The following is a 12,940-nucleotide window of genomic DNA, read 5'->3' as shown; positions in this document are numbered from 1 at the left end:
TTTGGCTCTAGATAATATACCTTACTTACTATTACATGAAATTTGCTCGGTACAGAAGGTAAATGGAACAGTAATTATGGTTAAGCATAATACTCCTTTTATCAGTTTGATATAGACCATTACTCTAACAGTGAATTTTTTAAATAGCTTTATATAATTCAAAATAAACAAGTCTCTAAAAACATACCTGTCAACAAGTGAGCTCATTTTACTACAGCTTACGGTAAACAACATAACATATTACGTTTTCGTCTTGTAGTAGACATTTGTACTTCTCCTTGGGTGGAAAGAAAAATAAATGGTCATTAGTTTTCTAAAAAACTTATGTCTACAAACACAGTAGTTTGAGAAATACTATGTTTTCATAGAGACTTCAAAATGTTTTTGTTTCTACTGAAGGCTATAACATTATTTTCAAGCAAATATACTTAGCTGAGGCACATTTGAGGCTTTTTTTCCTTTTAAAAAAAGGACTACAGGGGAACAAAAATTGAAGACCATAATTCATTTTCTTTCTATAACAAAATAGTGGAAATTAAAAAGCCACTCTTAATATTCAGTATATATATTAGACTACGTAGGCTACATATGTAAGCCTATGTAAGTAGGTTATAATAACACCAGCTAATGGGCAATAAACATTTGCTGAAAGCCTACTTTCTGTTAAACAGTATAGTTAGCTTTGGAAATAGAAGGATGAGAGACACCATCACTATAGGCAAAAATCTGCAATTAAAGAGGGAGATGGATAACTAAATAATTATAATAAAAGGGATGATGAAGGTATATTGGTGGGGGGGGCAGTCAGAGGAAATATTCTTGATGACAGTGAGTTTGTTAGGCAGTCTAGATTCTTGTTACTGAAAATGTGCTCCAGAGATCATCATCTGAGAGCTTGTTAAAATACAGAATCTTGATCCCAACTCTAGTCCCACTGAAGCAAAATCTACATTTTAACAAGGTCTTCATGTGATTTGTATGACCATTTAAGTTTGAGAAATAACAGACTAAAGGACAGGAAGAGGTAATAGCTGAAGGGATTCTAAGCCACAAGAAAAGTGATTTGCAAAGGCACAGGCATTTATGAGAGAGCGTCATATTTGAGAGAGTTTTCTCTTTAGAGAAAAATGTAGGCATATTACAACTGAAAGTTTTAATTACTAGAGCATAAAGTGAGAGACAACAGGAGTGGTAAAGGGGTGAAGGCAAGTCAAGCAGAGAAGAGCCTTATTATGAAGTTTCATACTCACACTGAAGGGATTAAAATTTACTGCTTTAAAACTCAGTCATAAGCCTAAAATTTATCTCTCTATATTCTATACAGTTTTGCTAAAGTATAAAGCAGGTTTTACCCATATAAGATACTTACATCTGATAGTCATGAGTTAAATATTGAATAACCACCTTAACTCTAATAAATATCCTAACAGTTTTGAGGCACAAGAATTATTTTTTAATTAAAGTTTAGAAAATAGTGTAAATTATTGTGTAACTCTAACTAAATGAGAGAATATTAAAGGACATGAGACTCTGTAATACTCTATCATTGTTTTTAAATGTACATTCATGAAAGGAAGAGAGAATAACTCTGGATAAATGATGCTGGGTTGCCCATGTGGTTATGGCTGCAGAAGCAGAACTGTGAAGGGCTGAGAGTTCTTAAAAGATAATGAGTGAGGGGAGTCAGGAAAAATAAAAAGAACTAACTCCAGGATAAAATAGTGACTTTAAGTGTCTGGGTCAACATCAGCAGATGGAACAGAAAATTATAGAATTTTAGAGTTAGAAGAGACTTTAAAGATCACCCCTGTACAGCCCTCTGGTCTAACAGACATACTTAGTTAGCATCATGGTAATAACAGAGGTTGGTTCTATCACTAGAACAGAAAGAACAGTGCAAAGGTAACACAGCCAATTTGAGTGGATTAAAAAAAGAACAGTTTCAGTTTAAAGTTAAAAGACCAGATCTGAGCCTTATATGGCAGCAAGTATATGCTTGTTTAATTATCAGAAGGTAGAAATAGGGCAAACTAGAGGGAAAAAAGGACCCCAAGAATAAGAACTTATACTATATAGGAGAGGCCATGCTGACTATAAGGGAAGTGAATCCAAAACGCTTTAGAAGATAGACTGATGCTTTATTAAGCTACTTTACTATTGTTGGTTAACAATATTTTTCCAAACACTATCTGTTGCCCAGCTAACCGAACAACATAAAACTACATCTCTGATAGTTCAGTCCAAGATCTTTCCTCTACTTTTCCAGCCAACTGATAGGCATGCTATGTTTAAGGGAAAGATAAAGGAAGAAGTGAAATAGGCCCAATTAAGTACTCTAAAGCAACTGTTAGGAGATTCCTCTTGACTTCTTTACATGGTGTTGAATTAACTTTAACAAGACAAAGTGGTAATGTGGGAGCAGCCAAAGGTCTTGTGTGGGGTCTATCCTAGGACTCACACTTTCAGCACAAAAAAGACTAGGCAGAGTCACACTTGCTCATGGCATGGATTCTAAGGAGTCATTTTTAGAAGGCATGCGATGTCCCTACTCACAGCAAGGAGATGGTCTAATACAGATTAAATATTATTAAAAGTCATTTTTCTTAAATATTGATATTAATAGACCACTATGGTATGAAATAATCTGTCTTTAAAAGGATCAGTTACAAATTAAATGATAAAGGATCAAGTTACTGCTAGGAATCAAATGCTCCTTTACTTAAGCAACTTGAGCTCAAAGTCATTCAATGATATGAATTCCCAGCTGAGTAAGCACCACATTACTATTTTATCACAGTGGAGGGCAGGATGGCATTTTTTTTTTATAAACATCATTTTAAAAACAAGTTTTAAAACATTTATCACATGCGCAGGTATTAACTAACAAACCTTCTAAGCAATTCAAACTTCGCAAAATATGGAAGCAGGTATGTTTTAAATGCAGCATGCAACATTACACATAATTAACAGAAAATCTCAGTGCTTGGCACTCCTTCTTTGGAAAAGAACTCTTACATACAATATAACACATTCTGCATTAAAAATAAATTATGCAGTATCAGTATCTTGTCCTCTGAGTCCCACCTGCTGTCACTTCTCAAAGCTTTCCATTTCTACATCACTAATTTCTCCCTCTATAACTGGAATATTCTGATCAACATCTTAGTATTTTACCTTAAAAAACAAACAAAACAGACAAAAACTTCCTCGACCCAGCAACCCCCTTCAGGAATGGCCCTCCTTTTCTGCTCCCTTTCACAGAAAAACCACTTGTCAGAGTTGTGTACAGTTGGTGTTTCAACATCTTTAATTCATTCCGCTCTCTCATTTTAAAACTTAAGTGTTTATTTTCACAAATGTATACCTGTTCAGAGTTTAAAGTATCCCGTTTTACAAGACTTTTTAAAAAATCAGAAGTCTTCTGATCCGCATTTCCTACTTTCAACCACTTTCATCTCTTTAACTGTTTCCCTTGGTAGTTAACTCCCTATCTCTAATAACTTTTACTTTATTACTTCTTGATTCTATTTTAGGTAGGATGCCTATACACTCCCAATTTATTTGAGCTGTCCCCAATGTAATTATTAAAAGTGCTTGCTTTTGCTCTCTAAAGTGTCTTTTTTTTTAAGCCATCATCTACCGAATTCCACTATAAAAAATAATAATTTAGCTTTGACTCCCCCATCCTTACCTCATATACACGCACGCTTGCCCAAATTTCCAATACCGTGATTTTGGCTAGGTGGTTATATCCAGAGTTAACATTATTATGACTCTGTAAATACAATTCACAGTTAAGCCATATGGTATACTACAATTTGTTTTTTGGAATAGTTTTCCCTAGAGTTAATCATTGTTTTGTTTTGTTATTTACCTGGTTTTCTGAATACTTATCTACAATTCAGCCCTAAACTCTTGTCTAAATCTACTCTTAATATCTTCAAATACATTACAGATTCTACCAATTTAATCTTTTGCAGCTATTTCTCCTGGCACCTTCTGACCTACTCCTACTGGGAATGGATAACTATAATTGGTGACCAGCTATAATCTTGGGATCACTCTTCACTATCATCTTGGTGATTTCCTGGGTCTCTACGTAAGTTGCATTCCCTGTTTCTTCCTACGGCTTCATTTTTTTTTAGTTTACTTGTTTATTTTTGTTGAGTACCTCCTACATTAACTGCCCAAGAAAGGAAACATAGCAGATAAATTTTTTTGAGACATCACAAATCTAAAACTAACATTGGTCTATCCTTAATTAACAGTCTAGCTAGATTCTGAATACTGAGTTGGAAATCATTTTTCCCTCAGAATTATGAAGGAAAATCATTTTTCCCTTCTATCTTCAGTGGAGACACCCTTCTCCACTGTCTTCTAGTTTCCAGTGTGGGATCAAGAAGTCCAAAGCCGGGCTTCCCTGGTGGCGCAGTGGTTGAGAGTCCACCTGCCAATGCAGGGGACACGGGTTCGTGACCCGGTCCGGGAGGATCCCACATGCCACGGAGCGGCTGGGCCCATGAGCCATGGCCGCTGAGCCTGTGCGTCCAGAGCCTGTGCTCCGCAACAGGAGAGGCTGCAATAGTGAGAGGCCCGCATACCACAAAAAAAAAAAAAAAAAAAAAAAAAAGAAGAAGAAAGAAGTTCAAAGCCATTCTGATTACTGATCCCTTATATGTGACCTATTATTTTTCTTATTCTGGAAGCTCTTCCTTTATCTCTCTTTTAAATATAGCATGTCTATCAACTGGCTGGAAAAGTAGAGAAAAGATCTTGGACTAAACTATCAGAGATGTAGTTTTATGTTTAACAAAATTTAACAGGTATATGCCCTATTTTGGACTAATTTTCATATCTGCATTGGTCACTCTATGGGCTCTTTCGACCTGTAAATGTGTGTCCTCTAATTTCTGGAGAGTTTTGCTGAATCATTCACTATTCTGTATTTCTCCCCTCTAGTCCCTCTATTCTCTTTCTAGAGCTCCTATTTTTTTTAACATTGGAGATCCTGGACAGTTTCCCCAATTTTCTTATCTTTTCTCTCCCATTTTCTCTTTGCTTTACTTTCAACATCAGTATCATTTTTTAGCCCTTCCATTGAGTTTTCCATTTCTGATTTCATTTCTTATTTTTTTCTCTCTCATGTTCATGGATTTAGCATCTCTTCTTATTTCTCAAACTATTAAATGACAGTTTTGTGTTTCTTTCCATTTTTACCTGCCTATCTGGTCTCCATTTCCCCTAACTTGGTATTTTCTATTTTGGTTTGGTCTTTGACTCTCACAAAAGAGGCTTTCCTAAAATGTCCAGTGATCTTTGGCTACAGCTCATATTTAAGGATGGGATCTGTGAACTTTATTTTAAGGATATCATGTTGGGACATTTCACTGAGGAAATTCTTTTTTTTTTTTTTTTTTTTAATAAATTTATTTATTTGTTTTTGGCTGTGTTGAGTCTTCTTTGCTGTGCGCGGGTTTTCTCTAGTTGCGGTAAGCGGGGGCTACTCTTCGTTGCAGTGTGGCTTCTCTTGTTGTGGAGCACGGGCTCTAGGCGCACAGGCTTCAGTAGTTGTGGCTCTCGGGGTCTAGAGCGCAGGCTCAGTAGTTGTGGCACACGGGCTTAGTTGCTCCGCGGCATGTGGGATCTTCCCGGAGCAGGGCTCGAACCCGTGTCCCCTGCCTTGGCAGGAGGATTCTTAACCACTGTGCCACCGGGGAAGTCCTCATTGAGGAAATTCTTAATGTCAGTACCTTCAAATCTTTTCTCTTAGGTTGGTTGTAATTCCCATTTTCCTGGGCAAGTGTCATTTCAAAGTACATTCCAAGATACAACCCTTTCATTACCTTTTGTATTTTGGGGATCTTTTGAACTGATTCTTCAGAAAACTGTAAGTTCAATGTATTCTTCTGTATGGCTGACCATCAGTCTCAGAATTCTGTTTAAACCAGAAAAAAATGTGTTAGATTTACTCAACTTATATGGACATTTATCATGAAGAAGGTTTCAAAATAATTTTGAAACATAACAAAATTTATAACTTTGTCACAAAAATGTATTGGGTTTGCCAAAATGTTTGTTTGGGTTTTCCTGTAATATCTTATGGAAAAACCCAAATGAACTTTTTGGCCAAACCAATATATAACAAATGCTAAACTCTATAAATTGTCTCTAAAAGAAAATAACTTAAAAATAAAAAAACTACAACAGTTACTTTTAATTCTACTATAGAAGTTAAAAGACAAAAGTATAAAAATAAGTATAGCTATGAAAATATGTTAATGAATACACACATATGTGTTAATGAATACTCATATATAATGAATACAAAAAGATGCAATTTGTGATGGAGATAAAGTGTGGTGGGGGAGAGAAGTAAAAGAGTAGAGTTTTTGAAGTTAAATTGTTATCAGCTTAAAATAGATTGTTAAATCTATAAGATGTTTTGTGTAGACCCATGGTAAGCACAAAGAAAACATCTATACAGGATACACAAAAGGAAATGAGAAAAGAATCAAAGCATGTCACTAAAAGAAAACAATGAAACACAAAGGAAGACAAGACAGGAAAAAAGTGACAAAATGCTACAAGACAGACAAAAACAATGAACAAAATAACAATAAGTCCTTCCCTGTCAGTAATTACTTTAAATGCAAATGAATTAAAGTTGCCAGTCAAAAGACAAAGTAGGTAAACGGATAAAAAAACAAGATCCAACTACATGCTATCTACAAGACTCACTTTAGATTTAAGGACACACAGAGACTAAAAGACTGGAAAAAGATATTCCATGCAAATGGTAACCAAGAAAGCACAAATGGCCATACTTACATCAGACAAAATAGACTTTAAGTAAAAAACTGTCACAAGAGACAAAAAGAACATTATACAATAAAACGGTCAAATTTATCAGGAAGATATAACAATTATAGATATATATACACCCAACATCAAAGCACCCAAATATTTGTAGCAAAGATTGACAGAACTGAACTGAGGAACAGACAACAACACAGTAATAGTAGGAAATTTCAATACCCCAGTTTCAATAATGGACAGAACCCTAGACAGAGAAGGTCAATAAGAAAACGGATGGCTTGAACAACACTAAAGACCAATGGACTTAACAGAACATTCCACCCAACAGGAGCAGAATACACATTTTCTTTAAATGCACAGGGGACATTCACCAGGATGGATCACATCAGGGAGCAAAACAAGTCTTAACAAATTTAAGAAGATTGAAATGCTTTATCAAATATCTTTTCTGACCACAATGGAATAAAACTAGAAATCAGTAGTATAAGGTAAACTGGAAAATTCAAAACATGTAGAAATTAAACACATTCTTGAACAATCAATGGGTCAAAGAAGAAATCAAAATGGAAATTAGAAAATATTTTGAGACAAAAGCACAAAACATCAAAACTTATGGGATGCAGCAAAAGCATCATTAAGAGGGAAGTTTATAGTGGTAAATACTACATTAAAAAAGAAGAAAGATATCAAATATAAAGAACCTAACTTTATACCTCAAGGAACCAGAAAAAGCCCAAAGTTAGCAGAAGGAAGGAAATAATAAAGATTAAAGCAGAAACAAAATAGAGCATAAATAAAACAACAGAAAAAAAGTGTTTTTAGCAAAGAACAACAAAAAGAGGAAACATTACAACTGATACCAAGTAATACAAAGGATCATAATAAACTATCATGAACAATTAAATGCCAATAAACTGGATAATCTAGAGGAAACAGATAAATTCCTAGAAATATAAAACCTATCGAGACTGAATCATGAAGAAATAGAAAATCTTAGCATACCTATAACTAATAAGAAAATTGAATCAGTAATCAAAAACCTCCCAACAAAGAAAAGCCAGGACCAAACATTCACTGAAGAATTATACCAAACATGTAAAGAAGAATTAATTAGCACCAATCCTGCTCAAACCCCTCCAAAAAACTGAAGGGAAAGGAACACCTCCAAGCTTATTTTATGAAGCCAACATTACCTTGACACCAAAGCCAGACAGACTCCACAAGGAAAAACTACAATATCCCTGATAAATATATATGCAAAAATTCTCAACAAAATATTAACAAACCAAATTTAATAGCATATTAAAAGGATCATACACCATGACCAAGTGGGATTTATCCTTGGGGTACAAGGACGGTTCTACATACAAAAATCAGTTAATGTGACACACCACATTAAGGAACAAAGTATTAAAATCACACGATCATATCAATTAATGCAGAAAAAGCATCTGACATAATTCAATACCTTTTCATGGTAAAAACACTAAATAAACAAGAGATAGATAGCAATTTTCTCAAGATAATAAAAGCCATATATGAAAAGCTCCACAGCTAACATCACACTCAACAGTGAAAAATTGAAAGCTTTTCCTCTAAGATTAGAGGAACAAGGCAGGGATGGCCACTCTCGCTACCTGTATTCAACACAGTACTATCTAGAACAATTAAGCAAGAAGTGAAAGAAATCAAAATTGGAAAGTTTGAAGTAAAATTATCTCTCTTCGCAGATGACATGATCTTATATGTAGAGAGCCCTAAAGAGTCTAGCAAAAAAAAACTGTTAGAGCTAATAAACATCAAATAGCAGGACACAGGGGGCTTCCCTGGTGGCGCAGTGGTTGAGAGTCCGCCTGCCGATGCAGGGGACACGGGTTCATGCCCCGGTCCAGGAAGATCCCACATGCCACGTAGCGGCTGGGCCCGTGAGCCATGGCCGCTGAGCCTGCACGTCCAGAGCCTGTGCTCCGCAACGGGAGAGGCCACAACAGTGAGAGGCCCGCGTACCGCAAAAAAAAAAAAAAAAAAAAAAAAATAGCAGGACACAAAGTAAATATACAAAGATCAGTTGCATTTCTGTATACACTAACAACAAACAATCTGAAAAGGAAATTAAGAAAACAATGTCATCTATAGGAGCATTAAAAGGATAAAACACTTAGGAATAAATTTAATCAAAAAGTAAAATTTCTGGTGTGGAAGGAACTTCAGGAACTTGTCAGTTTCGGATAGAAATGTTTTCACTAACAAGGAAAATCAGGAATTGCTGTATTCTTACTATTTCTCATTGTAGAACTGAGATATCACTATAACATTCTCATTCTTAACATTCTTCTAAATCATGAGCTCCTTCGAAGCAGGAGTGAAGCTTCACTTCTTCATCTATTATTAGGACCTGTCAGAATATTTGACAAATACTAAAAACTCAATAATCATTGTGAATAACTGAATTAACCAAGACCAACCCAACCTTGCCACACCAAAGTTAATGCAAAACTTTACCCTCATTGACTTTGCTTGACCCATCCAATGTCCATTCTAGAATTTTTTTAAAACACCAAGAATCTGCTGTATATATAATATGACAGCAAGAAGGAGGGATATTTTAGATAGCAAAAAAAAAGAGGGGGTATTTTTGAGTACAAAAAAGGGATTTTTTTGATGGCAACAAGAAAAAAATCCCTGGAGATTACAGACTCAAATAAAAGGAAGAGGTCTGAGTCAAAAACACCGGAGCAATAGAACTTAATTCCTAAAATGTGCATGAAGCAAAATTAAGAAGCATATCCTACTGCCCTACTTGGTTTTAAGTACTTTGGGATCGAGTTACTCGTCAGAATTAAAGCACCTAACAAATCCAGCATGCTGGAGGAGTAAGTATAGAAGTTAAGACCATGAGTTTACAGCCAGAAAAGCATGGATGAAAATCTTTGGACAATTTACTTAGTTATCCTAAGCCTCAGATTTCTTACCTAAGGCAACTGTTGTGAAGACTAAAGGATAATAATATATAGAGACACCAATTATTAACCAAATAAACACAAATGGAAACTCCCCCCTTAAAGCCAAAATAAAAGGCCTAAATATTTGCAGCACTTCAAAAGGTTAATATTTTTACCATATAAGGGTCTCTAAAAGTTATCTGAAAAAAGGTTAAAACCCAGCTAAAAACAAACAAACAAACAACAAAGAGTATAACTAAACGAGGAGCCACGAAGAAAACAAATGGCTAATAAATGTAAAAATTATTCCTGGCTAGAAATCAAAGAAACTTAAGTAAAAACATATTATAGTTAAATATTAGTGATTCCTTAAAAATTCTACTTCATATATTTATCATTCAGCAAATATTTACTGAGTACCAATACAAGTAAGTGTCCGATACGACGCTGACTGTAGTTTGGAAACAGTGAAATAGACACAGCCACTACATTTGAGGCACTTCCCAGAGAACCCACAAAGTGCTCTCTGAACACACTGGGAGTGACAAAGAAGTTAAAGAAGCCTCCTGGAGAACTGATACGTAAGCTGAGATCTCAAGAATAAAATAACAGTTCACCAGGCAAAGAGATAGAGAAATTTGATCTATGCCAAAAGAACAGTATATGCAAAGGTCTGGAGACATGAGAAGGAACTGTGATTTTAGAATACTACAAGTAGTTTCGTATGATTAGGGCAAAAACCTAAGGACAGGGGGTAACAGAGGTTGTTGTAAGAGATGATAATGGTGAGGTGAGCAGATCATGAAAGGTCACATGAAGGTAACTCCCAACACCTCCGCCCCCTCAACAAAGACATTGAAAGGTTTTAAGCAGGAAAGTGACATTAATAGACATTTGTTCTTTTGAACCATCATACTGGCTACAACACAGAGAATGGAATGGAAGTAGGCTCGACTAGAATTAGAGAGACTAGTAGAAGCAGAGCACTATAATAGTTCAGGTAAAATAATACAGAAGCAGAAATTATAAAAAGAAATATAGGAATTTTAATAGATCCTGAGATGACTAGACAGAATCTGGTGACTGATTAACAGAAGCTGGGGGCAGGAAGCAGTCAAGAGTATCACTCAAATTTTGGCTTGGACACATCTGTGGGTTGACAGGTAACACAGGAGGAGTAAGTTGGAGGGTAGTGAGAGGGAAAGATGTTGAAAGCAGTGGCTAACATTTATTGAACATTTACTACGTATTGGGCATTCTTTAAAGTTTTCTCTCATTTAAGACTCAACAATCATATGAGGTAGGCTCTATTATTATCTCCATTTTACAGATGAGGAAACTGAAACACAAAGAGAACAGGTAAGCTGGCCAAGATAAGCAGTAAAGCTAAGATAGGAACCCTGACAGTTTAGCCTGAGCTATGCTCTTAATCACTATGTAACAAATACCTCACAAACACTTTTAATGATGGATTCAGTTTCGGACATGTTATGTTTAAGATATCTATGGGACATACAAGAGGAAAAATGTCCAGTAGGCAGTTGGAAATGTGGGTTTGGCATTCAGGAAAGAACTGGGTAAAGATGTAAAGTAGGAGCCATCGACGTAAATAGGTAAATTAAAGATAATGATTAGATGGGCTTCTCTAGGAAAAACATATAAAATTAGGGAAAAAATGGCTAAGACTGAAACCTGATGAAAAATTAATATTTTACAGACAGGCAGAAGAGTAGCTAGTAAAATGGGGAGGCGGCAGAGCAACAATGTAAAGAAATGGCTCTAGAAACATTTCCTGGGTGTGAATTATGGATCAGCCCCTTTATTAGCTGTGAGTCTGAGACTAGTCACTAAATCTCTGTGCATCAGTTTTTTCATTTCTAAAATGGAGATAATAGTAGTACCTACCACATACAGTTCTTTTGAGGATTAACTATGTTACACGTTTGGACAGTATATAGAAAACAGCAAATGCTCAATAAATTTTAAGTATGATTAGTGTTAATAATAGTATCAACTAGATGGAAAAGGACCAAAGATATAGAAGAAAGCCAGGAAGGATTATTTGTCAGTAAAATTAAAGGAAAAGAGTGCTTTAAGAAGTTGACAATGCCAACATTGCACTGTGGAGAAGAAAGTGACTCTAAAGTGTCTATTACATTTAATAACAGTTTGATAAGTTTGGTGATGGAGATATGAAATAGACACTGAACAATGCTTTAAGAGAGTAAATTAGGACTCCCTTTCTTAAAAAAAGTTTGATGAGAAGTGTCAATAATTCAAGCACTTACGTCCTTTGACCTAGTAATTTCATTTTGAAAAAAAAGGAAATAATCAGAGATGTAACCAAAGTTTTATATTCATTGCACTATTATTTAAAATAGTAAAGCTTGGAAGATTTAAACATCCAACAGCAGTTAACAGTGGCATTAAAATGTATCAAACATAAATCCAAATATGTTTCAGTACCAACTGTTGTTATTCCTGAGTAATTTGCTTATGGATTTTTTCCATTTTTAGTTTTTCTTTAGCACTTTCTAAAATTTTTCCAAGAACATGTATTATTTTATAATCAGAAAAACTTAACTTCTGCCTTTTGAATGTTTTCTTTTAATTGTCCAATACTAGAGTCCTGGCTACCATAAGAACATAAGATACATGTTATCCATTCCAGAGAACAAAACATCAGTAACAAAGTAACACATTACTATTAAAAAACATGAATAACAGAGACTATTTTCCTATGCACTCTTCATGTAACTTAAAGAAAAAAACTTTAAATTTCATCTAATTATTGATAATTTTTAAATTATTCATTAAAAAGGTTTAACTCAAAGAACCTGGGCTTAAAAAATGGAAACCACAATAAACCCTTTTCTAACCTAATAACCTATTGACCCACTGACCTACTTTGGAATTTAGGTTAGTTCAATCTGATATCACAGATCTTTCTGGGACGGATGGATCTATTAACATTAATTAAAAGTAGTGCTGAAATTTAATTGACTGGCATAATACAAAACCCAACAATCCTTAACTATATTTATCACCATTTATGAAAAATTCAAACTTGCTTCTGCAGATTACTGTTTGTATTATAGCTAAAAAGGTAAGTATTTCTAAGAGAACAATTTTAACTTACAAAAAAAGACTGAAATACTTCTAAAATTAATTATTTAGTGTAT

General features: G+C 34.8%; 1 protein-coding gene across 12 annotated transcripts in view; it reads right to left on the bottom strand.

Annotated features, from left to right (window-relative positions):
• Positions 1-12,940, bottom strand: part of CLOCK (clock circadian regulator) — a 136,353-nt gene that overhangs the window by 64,079 nt on the left and 59,334 nt on the right. For 11 of the 12 annotated variants that reach the window (XR_009519559.1, XM_060012493.1, XM_060012497.1 and 8 more), the window contains 3 exons: positions 5,844-5,935; positions 3,692-3,775; positions 188-277 (listed from right to left, as the gene is read on the bottom strand). Coding sequence is in view for 11 of the 12 variants with exons in the window: in XM_060012493.1 (XP_059868476.1) it covers positions 188-234 (47 nt within the window). In the remaining variant the exon portion in view is untranslated. The remainder of the gene's footprint in view (positions 1-187; positions 278-3,691; positions 3,776-5,843; positions 5,936-12,940) is intronic. The other variant, XM_060012498.1, reaches the window with a different exon arrangement.

This window comes from Delphinus delphis, chromosome 5 (assembly GCF_949987515.2).
Source record: "Delphinus delphis chromosome 5, mDelDel1.2, whole genome shotgun sequence".
Taxonomy (NCBI): Eukaryota; Metazoa; Chordata; class Mammalia; order Artiodactyla; family Delphinidae; genus Delphinus; species Delphinus delphis.
This window is presented reverse-complemented; position numbering and strand designations above follow the sequence as displayed.